This window comes from Coregonus lavaretus (genome assembly GCF_964263955.1).
Source record: "Coregonus lavaretus genome assembly, contig: HAP1_SCAFFOLD_2246, whole genome shotgun sequence".
NCBI lineage: Eukaryota > Metazoa > Chordata > Actinopteri > Salmoniformes > Salmonidae > Coregonus > Coregonus lavaretus.
The window spans coordinates 48,369-63,147 of NW_028161630.1; the positions used below are offsets into that span (position 1 = coordinate 48,369).

The following is a 14,779-nucleotide window of genomic DNA, read 5'->3' on the forward strand; positions in this document are numbered from 1 at the left end:
CAGTAGGAGGAGGAGAGGAGAGGGGCTTCTACAGGAGGAGGTGGAGGAGGAGAGGAGAGAGGCTTCTACAGTAGGAGGAGGTGGAGGAGGAGAGGAGAGAGGCTTCTACAGTAGCAGGGGTGGAGGAGGAGAGGAGAGAGGCTTCTACAGTAGGAGGAGGTGGAGGAGGAGGAGAGGAGAGAGGCTTCTACAGTAGCAGGGGTGGAGGAGGAGAGGAGAGAGGCTTCTACAGTAGGAGGAGGTGGAGGAGGAGGAGAGGAGAGAGGCTTCTACAGTAGGAGGAGGAGGAGAGGAGAGGAGAGAGGCTTCTACAGTAGGAGGAGGAGGAGGAGGAGAGGAGAGGAGAGAGGCTTCTACAGTAGCAGGGGTGGAGGAGGAGAGGAGAGAGGCTTCTACAGTAGCAGGGGTGGAGGAGGAGAGGAGAGAGGCTTCTACAGTAGGAGGAGGAGGAGGAGGAGAGGAGAGGAGAGAGGCTTCTACAGTAGCAGGGGTGGAGGAGGAGAGGAGAGAGGCTTCTACAGTAGGAGGAGGTGGTGGAGGAGGAGGAGAGGAGAGAGGCTTCTACAGTAGGAGGAGGTGGAGGAGAGGAGAGAGGCTTCTACAGTAGGAGGAGGTGGAGGAGGAGAGAGGCTTCTACAGTAGCAGGGGTGGAGGAGGAGAGGAGAGAGGCTTCTACAGTAGGAGGAGGTGGAGGAGGAGGAGAGGAGAGAGGCTTCTACAGTAGGAGGAGGTGGAGGAGGAGAGGAGAGAGGCTTCTACAGTAGGAGGGGTGGAGGAGGAGAGGAGAGAGGCTTCTACAGTAGGAGGAGGAGAGGAGAGGGGCTTCTACAGTAGGAGGAGGAGGAGGAGAGGAGAGAGGCTTCTACAGTAGGAGGAGGTGGAGGTGGAGAGGAGAGAGGCTTCTACAGTAGGAGGAGGAGGAGGAGGAGGAGAGGAGAGAGGCTTCTACAGTAGGAGGAGGAGGAGGAGAGGAGAGGAGAGAGGCTTCTACAGTAGGTGGAGGAGGAGAGGAGAGAGGCTTCTACAGGAGGAGGTGGAGGAGGAGAGGAGAGAGGCTTCTACAGTAGGAGGAGGAGGAGGAGAGGAGAGAGGCTTCTACAGTAGGAGGAGGTGGAGGAGGAGAGGAGAGGGGCTTCTACAGTAGGAGGAGAGGAGGAGGAGAGGAGAGGAGAGAGGCTTCTACAGTAGTAGGAGGAGGTGGAGGAGGAGGTGGAGAGGAGAGGAGAGAGGCTTCTACAGTAGGAGGAGAGAGGCTTCTACAGTAGGAGGAGGTGGAGGAGGAGAGGAGAGGAGAGGGGAGAGGCTTCTACAGTAGGAGGAGGAGGAGGAGGAGGAGAGAGGCTTCTACAGTAGGAGGAGGTGGAGGAGGAGGAGGAGGAGGTGGAGGAGGTGGAGGAGGAGAGGAGAGAGGCTTCTACAGTAGGAGGAGGAGGAGGAGAGGAGAGAGGCTTCTACAGTAGGAGGAGTTGGAGGAGGAGAGGAGAGAGGCTTCTACAGTAGGAGGAGGTGGAGAGGAGAGGAGAGAGGCTTCTACAGTAGGAGGAGGAGGTGGAGAGGAGAGAGGCTTCTACAGTAGGAGGAGGTGGAGAGGAGAGAGGCTTCTACAGTAGGAGGAGGTGGAGAGGAGAGAGGCTTCTACAGTAGGAGGAGTTGGGCTCCAGGTCCCATATTCATAAAGAGTCTCAGAGTAGGATCAGTGCTGATCTGGGACCAGGTCCCCTCCTGTCCATGTAGTCTTATTCACTACAATCTAAAAGGCAAAACTGAGTCTAGATCAGCGGCTCCTATTCGGTTGCTTTATGAATACAGGCCCTGACCTATAAGTTATAGAAAAGCATCTTACTATAGATGACAGCTTTGTAATAGGGCCCATGCAAAACCAACACCAATCCTTAACCAATAATGAATGGAATGGAACGTGACCTCTGTGCATTAATAACTAACAGAGGGGGACTGGACAAGCTCCACTGTCTATAGAACCACTAAGGACAACATATATGGTCTTTTGAATCAATTAAAGAGAAATTTCAAAAAATATTATATATTTCATATTCGTAATCTCCAGCACCCACCCCCACGTCAACATATGTGAAAATGGCGCGTCTCTATGTTTTGTAGTAAGAAAGATCAAGATGAGCGTTTCCAATGACGGGCAATGCCTCCTCGTAGTTTGTTAGACACACACGATGCACACCGTTGATGTCATTGGAAACACATCTTCCTCCATATTTTTTTTTACCACAAAACATAGAAACGCCCCCATTTTCACATATGTGGATGTTGGGGTGGTGCTGGAGATGAAATATCAATATTTAGAAATTTCCATTTTAAGAATTTATGATTGATCTATCTATAGATTATATATTTACACAATACTCTGGTAGATATTTGGAGAAGACTAATCATGGCAAATATAAAATGATTAAATGTACCTACCTGATGCCATTTATTCAGTAATATAATATATAGAAGATGATGCTAAGCTAAAGAAGTAGCACAAACATTGTCAACTTCACTTAGCAGTGCTGTGCCTGTTAATGCGAACCAGTGAATGATCTATAGAACACGTTCACAACCCAAAGATATTGCATACGAAGTGCTTGTCAACTTGCTTGTTGCTTATGAATGAGTTATGGATGGGTTATGAATGTGTTATGAAGTCCTTTTATGTAGGTAGCCTTCAAGTAAAATGTAGCCTTGCTTTTTATTCTCTACATTAATGATTACATCTCTTAATGCCAGAAGGACTGGGTGGTGTTCATTAGGCACCAAACGGAAGAAAACCAAACTGAAACGGTGGAGGAACTACCTGGACTTGTTCAATAAGAAATGCTAATTTTTCGCTTTACGTTGCAAAACATTTAAAAAAAAAAAAATTTGTCTGCCCTAATAAACAAGACCCTGTTATAAGTGGGCACAAGTCAACATTATAAGTCAGTCATTTCAGAATGCATAGTCTATGACCTTTTACAATGGAAACATGCTATCTATCTATCGTTGTAAAATCTGTGATGGGGTGAAAGTGAAGGAGAGAAGGACGGCACAGCATGAACATTATTGTAAAATGTAAAAGATACTGTATTTTCAACTCTTACGATGTTTTTGGCGTTTCTGTTTTTTATATAAGTAATGATCCGAATTAACTGAAGGAAGATTCTAGTGTGACAGCGTTCTGTTCTTCAGCATTGGAACTTGTTGGTATGAGCAAATCCTGTTGGTAGGGAAATGTGATTTTAGAAATGTTAATTATTGTTTATCAATGAATCTGTCATGATTTGAAATGGATATGGCTCGTAACTGTGGTTTAATCTTTCGGCATCTTCGGTTATTTTCATATTGTTAAAGGCTTTCGTAGATTCCCATGGCAGTGAAAAATAAAAGTGTTCAACTGAACAGTATGGTTCCTTATTGGTCATCTGTTTTATAAACACCAGTAAAACTACCCCAAGGTTCTCTTGTCAATCAATGAATTAATCAAATTTGATTTATATAGCTGTTTTAACAACATTTGTCAGTAAGTATTATATACAGTGCCTTTGGAAAGTATTCAGACCCTTTCACTTTTTCCACATTTTGTTATGTTACAGCTTTATTCAAAAATTGATAAAAAATAAATAATCCTCAGCAATCTACACACACTAACCCATAATGACAAAATGAAAACAGGTTTGTAGAAATTTTAGCGAATGTTTTAAAATTAAAAAACATACCTTATTTACATAAGTATTCAGACCATTTGCTATGAGTTTTGAAATTGAGCTCAGGTGCATCCTGTTTCCATTGATCATCCTTGAGATGTTTCTACAACTTGATTGGAGTCCACCTGTGGTAAATTAAATTGATTGGACATGATTTGGAAAGGCACACACCTGTCTATACAAGGTCCCTTAGTTGACAGTGCACGTCAGAGCAAAAACCAAGCCATGAGTTCGAAGGAATTGTCTGTAGAGCTCAGAGACCTGATTGTGTCGAGGCACAGATCTGGGGAAGGGTACCAAAACATTTCTGCAGTATTGAAGGTCCCAAAGAACACAGTGGCCTCCATCATTTTTAAATGGAAGAAGTTTGGAACCACCAAGACTCTTCCTAGAGCTGGCCACCGGCCAAACTGAGCAATCGGGGGAGAAGGGCCTTGGTCAGGGAGGTGACCTATAACCCGATGGTCACTCTGACAGAGCACCAGAGTTCCTCTGTGGAGATGGGAGAACCTTCCAGAAGGACAACCATTAAATTTTACATTTAACATTTAAGTCATTTAGCAGACGCTCTTATCCAGAGCGACTTACAAATTGGTGCATTCAACTTAGGATAGCCAGTGGGACAACCACTGGGGGAGGGGGGGTGTAGAAGGATTACTGTTAGACTATTCCAGGTATTCCTTAAAGAGGTAGGGTTTCAAGTGTCACCGGAAGGTGGTCAGTGACTCCGCTGTCCTGGCGTCGTGGGGGAGCTTGTTCCACCGTTGGGGTGCCAGAGCAGCGAATAGCTTTGACTGGGCTGAGCGGGAACTGTGCTTCCGTAGAGGTAGGGGGGGCTAGCAGGCCATAGGTGGATGAACGCAATGCCCTCGTTTGGGTGTAGGGACTGATCAGAGCCTGAAGGTATGGAGGTGCCGTTCCCCTCACAGCTCCATAGGCAAGCACCATGGTCTTGTAGTAGATGCGAGCTTCAACTGGAAGCCAGTGGAGTGTGCGGAGGAGCGGGGTGACGTGAGAGAACTTGGGAAGGTTGAACACCAGACGGGCTGCAGCGTTCTGGATAAGTTGTAGTGGTTTAATGGCACAGGCAGGGGGCCCAGCCAACAGCGAGTTGCAGTAATCCAGACGGGAGATGACAAGTGCCTGGATTAGGACCTGTGCCGCTTTCTGTGTAAGATAGGGTCGTACTCTGCAAATGTTGTAGAGCATGAAATTGCAGGATCGGGTCACTGCTTTGATGTTAGCGGAGAACGAAAGGGTGTTGTCCAGGGTCACGGCAAGGTTCTTTGCACTCTGGGAGGAGGACACAATGGAGTTGTCAACCGTGATGGCGAGATCATGGAGCGGGCAGTCCTTCCCCGGGAGGAAGAGCAGCGCCGTCTTATTGAGGTTCAGCTTGAGGTGGTGATCCGACATCCACACTGATATGTCTGCCAGAGATGCGATTCGCCACCTGGTTATCAGAAGGGGGAAAGGAGAAAATTAATTGTGTGTCGTCTGCGTAGCAATGATAGGAGAGACCATGTGAGGATATGACAGAGCCAAGTGACTTGGCGTATAGAGAGAATAGGAGAGGGCCTAGAACTGAGCCCTGGGGGACACCAGTGGTGAGAGCACGTGGTGCGGAGACAGATTCTCGCCACGCCACCTGGTAGAAGCGACCTGTCAGGTAGGACACAATCCAAGAGTGAGCAGCGCCGGAGATGCCCAACTCGGAGAGGGTGGAGAGGAGGATCTGATGGTTCACAGTATCAAAGGCAGCAGATAGGTCTAGAAGGACGAGAGCAGAGGAGAGAGATTTAGCTTTAGGAGTGCGGAGAGCCTCCGTGACACAGAGAAGAGCAGTCTCAGTTGAATGACCAGTCTTGAAACCTGACTGGTTTGGATCAAGAAGGTAATTCTGAGAGAGATAGCAAGAGAGTTGGCTAAAGACGGCACGCTCAATAGTTTTGGAGAGAAAAGAAGGGATACTGGTCTGTAGTTGTTGACATTTGAGGGATCGAGTGTAGGTTTTTTGAGGAGGGATGCAACTCTCGCTCTCTTGAAGATGGAAGGGACATAGCCAGCGGTCAAGGATGAGTTGATGAGCGAGGTGAGGTAAGGGAGAAGGTCTCCGGAAATGGTCTGGAGAAGAGAGGGGATAGGGTCAAGCAGGCAGGTTGTTGGGCGGCCTGCCGTCACAAGTCGCAAGATTTCATCTGGAGAGAGAGGGGAGAAAGAAGTCAAAGCATAGGGTAGGGCAGTGTGAGCAGGACCAGCGGTGTCATTTGACTTAATAAATGAGGATCGGATGTCGTTAACCTTCTTTTCAAAATGGTTGACGAAGTCATCCACAGAGAGGGAGGAGGGAGGGGGAGGAGGATTCAGCAGGGAGGAGAAAGTGGCAAAGAGCTTCCTAGGGTTAGAGGCAGAGGCTTGAAATTTAGAGTGGTAGAAAGTGGCTTTAGCAGCAGAAACAGAGGAAGAAAATGTAGAGAGGAGGGAGTGAAAAGATGCCAGGTCTGCAGGGAGTCTAGTTTTCCTCCATTTCCGCTCGGCTGCCCGGAGCCCTGTTCTGTGAGCTCGCAATGAGTCGTCAAGCCACGAAGAAGGAGGGGAGGACCAAGCCGGCCGGGAGGATAGGGGACATAGAGAGTCAAAATATGCAAAAAGGGAGGAGAGGAGGGTTGAGGAGGCAGAATCAGGAGATCGGAGGGAGAAGGATTTAGCAGAGGGAAGAGATGATAGGATGGAAGAGGAGAGAGTAGCGGGAGAGAGAGAGCGAAGGTTGCGACGGCGCATTACCATCTGTGTAGGGGCAGAGTGAGTAGTGTTGGAGGAGAGGGAGAGAGAAAATGATACAAAGTAGTGGTCGGAGACTTGGAGGGGAGTTGCAGTGAGATTAGTAGAAGAACAGCATCTAGTAAAGATGAGGTCAAGCGTATTGCCTGCCTTGTGAGTAGGGGGGGATGGTGAGAGGGTGAGGTCAAAAGAGGAGAGGAGTGGAAAGAAGGAGGCAGAGAGAAATGAGTCAAATGTAGACGTAGGGAGGTTGAAATCCCCCAGAACTGTGAGGGGTGAGCCATCCTCAGGAAAGGAACTTATCAAGGCGTCAAGCTCATTGATGAACTCTCCAAGGGAACCTGGAGGGCGATAGATGACAAGGATATTAAGCTTAAATGGGCTAGTGACTGTGACAGCATGGAATTCAAATGAGGAGATAGACAGATGGGTCAGGGGAAAAATTGAGAATGTCCACTTGGGAGAGATGAGGATTCCTGTGCCACCACCCCGGTGACCAGATGCTCTCGGGGTGGTGTCTTTTTCAGATGTTCTTGTAATCTCTTCTCTTTTGAACATAAAAGTAACAGAAGAGGTTACGGCCGTCACGTGACAGTGAGCGTTTCGGGGTTGCTCCCAACTGATTCCGTTTTGTTTGGAAAGATGGCCATAAGTCCTGTTTAGGGACTGAGGTTCTTTCTCTCTCTTATCTAAAGAAAAATCATTTGTAAGCAAACATGGAGAGACAAAGGCGTTGAAAGGAAACGGAAGAAGTATGCCTAGATTGCCGTAACCTTTTAAAATGTCCATACGGGAACTTAAAGTGTGTCTTCTAGGGGTAAGTTAATTAAGGTATTGGGCGGTGATTCTCTTTGGAAATTCCTTCTGTCTGCGGTCCGGCTGTATCTTTTTACACTGGGAACACGACCGTTTGAATGCCTATCTGTCTAACTATAATTTGACATCGTATAGAAACGGCACTGTTATTATCTCATCTTATCGAAGAACCGTTGTACATTGAGACAATATTTCTTTAGTAAAATAATGTGGAGTCGCCGCCGCATAACCTAATCATAACCTTTCCCCTGACCTTCATAGGCCTTTAAAATCCCTTTTGTATTGTGTTGTCAGCTATGGGTTGTTGTTGTTTGTTGTACTGCAGCATTGTTTGTTTTGTTAAGAGATTTCCCTTAAACTGCATTTTTGGAATGGCTCTTCTATTAAATACCAACCGTTACGTCACCATCCCGCTAGAGTTTAAAAAAATAAATAAAGTAACTATTTGGTCCTACATGACTACACCAACAGATACAGTATGTATGTTTCCTTGGTTACCATAAGCTACACAAACAACATAGGCTACTAGGATGCTTTAGGCAATAACATTACTGTATCTTCTGTACAAATAGAGCAACCCCTACATAGCATTTCACCAATTTTTAATATTTTTTTTTTTATTAAGGATACAGGAGTGGGCAAGTCTAGTATTGTACAGTGGGGAAAAATAGTATTTAGTCAGCCACCAATTGTGTATGTTCTCCCACTTAAAAAGATGAGAGAGGCCTGTAATTTTCATCATAGGTACACGTCAACTATGACAGACAAAATGAGAAAAAAAAATCCAGAAAATCACATTGTAGGATATTTAATGATTTTATTTGCAAATTATGGTGGAAAATAAGTATTTGGTCAATAACAAAAGTTTCTCAATACTTTGTTATATACCCTTTGTTGGCAATGACACAGGTCAAACGTTTTCTGTAAGTCTTCACAAGGTTTTCACACACTGTTGCTGGTATTTTGCCCCATTCCTCCATGCAGATCTCCTCTAGAGCAGTGATGTTTTGGGGCTGTCGCTGGGCAACACAGACTTTCAACTCCCTCCAAAGATTCTATGGGGTTGAGATCTGGAGACTGGCTAGGCCACTCCAGGACCTTGAAATGCTTCTTACGAAGCCACTCCTTCGTTGCCCAGGCGGTGTGTTTGGGATCATTGTCATGCTGAAAGACCCAGCCACGTTTCATCTTCAATGCCCTTGCTGATGGAAGGAGGTTTTCACTCAAAATCTCACGATACATGGCCCCATTCATTCTTTCCTTTACACGGATCAGTCGTCCTGGTCCCTTTGCAGAAAAACAGCCCCAAAACATGATGTTTCCACCCCCATGCTTCACAGTAGGTATGGTGTTCTTTGGATGCAACTCAGCATTCTTTGTCCTCCAAACACGACGAGTTGAGTTTTTACCAAAAAGTTATATTTTGGTTTCATCTGACCATATGACATTCTCCCAATCCTCTTCTGGATCATCCAAATGCACTCTAGCAAACTTCAGACGGGCCTGGACATGTACTGGCTTAAGCAGGGGGACACGTCTTGCACTGCAGGATTTGCGTCCCTGGCGGCGTAGTGTGTTACTGATGGTAGGCTTTGTTACTTTGGTCCCAGCTCTCTGCAGGTCATTCACTAGGTCCCCCCGTGTGGTTCTGGGATTTTTGCTCACCGTTCTTGTGATCATTTTGATCCCACGGGGTGAGATATTGCGTGGAGCCCCAGATCGAGGGAGATTATCAGTGGTCTTGTATGTCTTCCATTTCCTAAGAATTGCTCCCACAGTTGATTTCTTCAAACCAAGCTGCTTACCTATTGCAGATTCAGTCTTCCCAGCCTGGTGCAGGTCTACAATTTTGTTTCTGGTGTCCTTTGACAGCTCTTTGGTCTTGGCCATAGTGGAGTTTGGAGTGTGACTGTTTGAGGTTGTGTACAGGTGTCTTTTATACTGATAACAAGTTCAAACAGGTGCCATTAATACAGGTAACGAGTGGAGGACAGAGGAGCCTCTTAAAGAAGAAGTTAACGGTCTGTGAGAGCCAGAAATCTTGATTGTTTGTAGGTGACCAAATACTTATTTTCCACCATAATTTGCAAATAAATTCATAAAAAATCCTACAATGTGATTTTCTGGAAACATTTTTCTCAATTTGTCTGTCATAGTTGATGTGTACCTATGATGAAAATTACAGGCCTCTCTCATCTTTTTAAGTGGGAGAACTTGCACAATTGGTTGCTGACTAAATACTTTTTTTCCCCACTGTATGTCGTTTTGTGCAAGACCATTTCGACCACAACGTCAGTCCAACAATAGGGTACGTTGTAAGAGCATTAATACCCTTTTTCTATGCAATAGGCAGCAACAAGTGTGTAATCAGCTTCCTGCCTGTCCTGTTCTGGAGACCTTTCAGGAATATCAAGTTTAATTGCATGACAATCTCAAATAAAACCAGTGTCTCAAACTCTGTCTTCCACATCCAAGGAAGAAAATGAAATTAGCATAATATGTGTTGGAAGGATTTTCCAGGAAATAAGGGCTTTATGTCCAAATATTCCATATCTGATTGTGTATTACATTTAAGTCATTTAGCAGACACTCTTATCCAGAGCGACTTAGTGAGTGCATCAATTTTTTTTCTTTTCATACTGGGCCCCTGTGGGAATCGAACCCACAACCCTGCCGTTGTAAGCGCCATGCTCTACCAACTGAGCTACACAGGGCCAGTGTATCTCATAATAGGCCTTGGTGGCTACGGAGTCTAAAACAGTCATCATCCCACATGGGGAAAAATACAGTTATTCTTCTATTCTGTTTTGACCTGTCCTGCTCTGTCCTGCTCTGTCCTGACCTGCCCTGTTCTGTCCTGCTCTGTCCTGACCTGTTCTGTCCTGCTCTGTCCTGTTCTGTCCTGACCTGTCCTGCTCTGTCCTGTTCTGTCCTGACCTGTCCTGCTCTGTCCTGTTCTGTCCTGACCTGTACTGCTCTGTCCTGACCTGCCCTGTTCTGTTCTGTCCTGCTCTGACCTGCCCTGTTCTGTTCTGTCCTGACCTGCCCTGTTCTGTTCTGTCCTGCTCTGACCTGTCCTGCTCTGCTCTGTCCTGTTCTGGCATACTCTGATCTGCTCTGTCCTGTTCTGTACTGCTCTGACCTGCTCTGTCCTGTCCTGTTCTGCTGTGTCCTGACCTGCCCTGTTCTGTTCTGACCTGCTCTGTCCTGCTCTGCCCTGATCTGCTCTGTCCTGCTCTGACCTGTCCTGACCTGCTCTGACCTGTCCTGCTCTGTTTTGTCCTGACCTGTTCTGTCCTTGACAGTTAGCACTATTCTATGCTACATTCAGACAGTTGTCTTAATGCTAAGGCTATGCTACATTCAGACAGTTGTCTTAATGCTAAGGCTATGCTACATTCAGACGGTTGTCTTAATGCTAAGGCTATGCTAGGCCTAATGTTCTGTGTTACTTGCAGGGCATCGTTTTTAACCAAGACAGTGCCGTGTGGACATGAACTACACAAGTTCCTCATCTGGGACACAGCGGGACAGGAAAGGGTGGGTACCTCTTCCTCTTCCTCCTCTTCTTCATCCTTTATCTGTTTAGTTCCTCCTCCCTTCTCATTCTTCACCTGTCCACCTTTCTCTCTCACTCAATGGAGGCTGCTGAGGGGAGGACGGCTCATAATAATGGCTGGAATGGAGTCAATGGAATGGCATCAAACACATGGTTTCCATTCCATTGACTCCATTCCATTGACTCCATTCCATCCATTATTATGAGCCGTCCTCCCCTCAGCAGCCTCCACTGCTCTCACTGGTAGGGTTACCATCTCAAAATAGGACCAATCTCTATTCTGGGAGATTAGAAAAACCTGTCCACATTATTTTCTTGTTGACTGGATACAAATAAAACAATCTCCAAAATAAGTTTCACTGCTTTCCGGGAGGTAAAGACCGATTCCTGGAGACTACGGATGGGTTGGGAATGGACAACCCTACTCACTATTTGATCTGTCCATTGGACAGAGATTTAGTTTGATGTTGTTGTCTTGTCTCGCGTTGCAACAGCCATACTTCCTGGTTCCGATGGTATCTGTCCAATCACTGCTCAAGTGGCTTTTCTTGACTGTGTAACATATGTCTCATGTCATCATGAGAAGTATTCCTATTCTTAGAGAAGACGTGGTTGGTTATTCTGGGACACACCATGGGTTCAGAGTTCAAGGTTCACAGTGTTGATGTGGTGTGATGACTCACAGGGGTGGGGTGTAAATGGAAAAGTGTGTACGTGCATTTGAGTGAGGTGAGTGCGTGCGTGTGAGTGTAAATGGAAAAGTGTGTAGGCTGGGCAATATGCTGACCATGCGTGCTGTTGGAATGACTCATTACTATGTCCTTAACACATGGGGAAATAATATCTCAGTTATACTGTTTTGTAAATCACTATAGCTTCTATCTTATCATCAATTTATATTATTTCCTGTTTTATATTTAAACTTGAATGTTTCATTTTTTTTTTTACCCTAAAGCTGAAATAGTTAGTTAAACATGGTTAAAACATGTCATATGAACTGCAACCTCCCCTTGTTCGTAGCTAACTTAATGTATGGTTGTATTCCAGTTCCACTCGCTAGCCGCCGTGTACTACAGAGGCTCTGCCGCTGCTGTCCTAGTCTATGACATCACCAAACTGGGAAGGAACGCATCAATATTCTGCGTGGATTCCCAGACTACAGACATTACAGCACGTTTGTGTTGTCTTGACAACTCCTGTGGTCATAAAGCGTCTCAGAGTAGCACTGCTGATCTAGGATCCGTTTAGCCTTTTAGATCATTATAATTAAGATGATATTGGACAGGTGGGGACCTGATCCTGATTCTACTTTATGAATACGGGCCCAGACTTTGGGGGCTTTGGGGTATAAAAAGCTAAGTTTTACAAATCAGTCCTGTAGTAAAGTGTAACCTGGCCTTTGGTCTGTCTGCCTGTCTGTTCTGTCTGCCCTGTTCTGTCTGCCCTGTTCTGTCTGCCCTGTTCTGTCTGTCTATGTCTGTTCTGTCTGCCCTGTTCTGTTCTGTTCTGTCTGTCTGCCCTGTTCTGTTCTGTTCTGTTCTGTCTGCCTGCTCTGTCTGCCCTGTTCTGTCTGCCCTGTTCTGACTGCCCTGTTCTGTTCTGTTCTGTCTGCTCTGTCTGCCCTGTTCTGTCTGCCCTGTTCTGACTGTTCTGTCTGACTGTTCTGTCTGCCCTGTTCTGTCTGCCTGCCTGTCTGCCCTGTTCTGTTCTGTCTGTCTGCCCTCTTCTGTTATGTCTGTCTGTCTGGCCATCAGGACTCTTTCCAGACACTAAAGAAATGGGTGAAGGAGCTGAAGGAGCACGGTCCTGAGGACATCATTGTAGCCTTGGCAGGGAACAAGAAGGATTTGGGGGACATCAGGTATCAGTCATGTGTTGGTACTTCACCACCACTGTAGAATGAGCCATGTTAAAGGCCTAACGTGGTCATGGGAACCCTGTTGATTGGTCACCTTGCCACGGTGTTGTGTATGGCTGTTCCTGGGACTCTGCTAAACAACTCTGCTCTGTAGTCCTTAAGGACCCTTTGATTGACAGGACCTCGACGTCCACCTTTCTTATATTTTAAGACTAGGAAGTATTAGCCTAGCTACCAGTCTCAAGCTAAGGAAGTGTAGGAAGTTCACAACAAAGGTTTCATTTTCTTTACTTAACAACTAAAATACTATTCTGAGCTGACATTCTCACGAGTGTGTAACCTCACCCCTATACGTTAAAGGCTAAGTTTGTTATGGAAGCCCTGTTGTTGAGTCAACCTAAGCTGTAGTTTTAGTTTCTCCTTTAACAGGGAAGTTCCTATGAAGGAAGCTAAGGACTTTGCTGAGTCCATTGCAGCTATCTTCATGGAGACCAGCGCCAGAAACGCTGTCAACGTGGAGGAGCTCTTTCAGAAGATTAGTAAGTGTTTCTAGTTCAGAGTTTATGTTGGCAAGGTGGTTCATTCCACCCGAACCACATCAAACACTGTTTAGTTTGTTTATCGTGAATTGTTATGCGTCCATAAGGTGTTCCTCTGCAAAGTAAACTAAACTAGAGCATCCCTTTGTGAATGTCTTTTGACGTCTGTTCGTTGTAGACACCGCAACATTCCATTCAACCTTGTAAGACAGAGTAGTGGTCCTCTGTAGCTCAGCTGGTAGAGCATGGCGCTTGTAACGCCAGGGTAGTGGGTTCGATCCCCGGGACCACCCGTATGCAAAAATGTATGCGCACATGACTGTAAGTTGCTTTGGATAAAAGCGTCTGCTAAATGGCATATTATATTAGCACAGTGCCTGTTAACAGCTCTCTTTGGGACACATCTTAACTTCCACTTTAAGTCAGATTTTCACTTAGTCTCCCATTGACCTCATTGTGTGACTAAGTGACAATTCAACTTAAGTGAAAGTTAGGATTCACCACTTAAAGGGATGTAGTGCGAGATCTTGTCAATTAAGCCCTTTTTCTACATACCCAGAGTCAGAGGAACTCATGGATACCATTTAGCTTCTGGAGCCATTGCTAACGCTAGTTACTCCAGAAACATTTAAAGTCATTTAGCAGACGCTCTTATCCAGAGCGACTTACAAATTGGTGCATTCAACTTAGCATAGCCAGTGGGACACAACCACCCTTTTTTTTTTATGGGGAGGGGGGGGCGTGTAGAAGGATTACTGTTATACTATTCCATGGAATAGTACCCCCCCCCCCCCCCCCCTCCCCCACGACCTCAACTTCCTTCAAACTGCACCTGGTTGTTTAAACTGCACCTGGTTGTTCAAACTGCACCTTCAAACTGCACCTGGTTGTTTAAACTGCACCTTCAAACTGATCCTGTGATGTGTTTCAGGTAAACAGATACCACCTCTGGAGAATCCAGACGTTGACAGCAACGAGTCCTTCAAGATAACCCGGCAGCCCCCTCCGTCTAACAAACTCTGCTGCTAGTAAGACCACTGTTGAGTCCCAAATAGACCCCGAGCACCCTACCCCCTAACACCTAGTCACCTTACAATTTGAAAATTGTAAGGTGGAGAGGGTGTGTGATCCACCTACCTAGCTTATCTGACTCCAAGTTGGAGATATCACCACATTTCCTCTTGGATCTACATGAAGGCCTAGGGAGCAAGGGGTCGGTTCAGTTTCCTCTTGGATCTACATGAAGGCCTAGGGAGCAAGGGGTCGGTTCAGAATTCAGCATCAGATTGCCAGTGAGATTATCGCTGTCCTTGGTTCCACGCATCTGCATGGATCAAGTCCACACATCCTCTTGACACAGGGTCCACAATGCACTGCTGCATGGCTCAACTACTCATTGTCCCCTCCACACAGTCCACCATGCATATACCATTCATATACCATTCATATACCATTCATGTACCATTCATGTACCATTCATATACCATTCATGTACCATTCATATACCATTCATATACCATTCATGTAC

The 14,779-nt window shown here is 45.9% G+C and overlaps 2 protein-coding genes and 1 long non-coding RNA gene across 3 annotated transcripts in view; all 3 read left to right on the top strand.

Annotated features, from left to right (window-relative positions):
• The window catches only part of LOC311120308 (ralA-binding protein 1-like), a 44,164-nt gene extending 43,860 nt beyond the window's left edge, over positions 1-304 (top strand). The window contains exon 12 of the transcript XR_014612145.1: positions 251-304. The gene's annotated coding sequence lies outside the window, so the exon portion shown is untranslated. The remainder of the gene's footprint in view (positions 1-250) is intronic.
• A 727-nt stretch (positions 305-1,031) lies between these two features.
• Positions 1,032-3,393, top strand: LOC311120309. The gene is made up of 2 exons (XR_014612146.1): positions 1,032-1,110; positions 1,159-3,393. It is a non-coding gene; the product is annotated as an uncharacterized lncRNA (long non-coding RNA).
• Positions 3,394-7,260: 3,867 nt separating this feature from the next.
• On the top strand, positions 7,261-14,280 carry LOC311120310 (ras-related protein Rab-31-like; the record flags this gene model as incomplete). The annotated part of the gene is made up of 8 exons (XM_084194934.1): positions 7,261-7,296; positions 7,921-7,947; positions 9,551-9,603; positions 10,754-10,835; positions 11,902-11,973; positions 12,609-12,715; positions 13,142-13,251; positions 14,183-14,280. The coding sequence occupies 8 exons, from the start codon at positions 7,261-7,263 to the stop codon at positions 14,278-14,280; spliced, it is 585 nt and encodes a 194-aa protein (XP_084051060.1).
• Between the last annotated feature and the right edge of the window lie 499 nt (positions 14,281-14,779).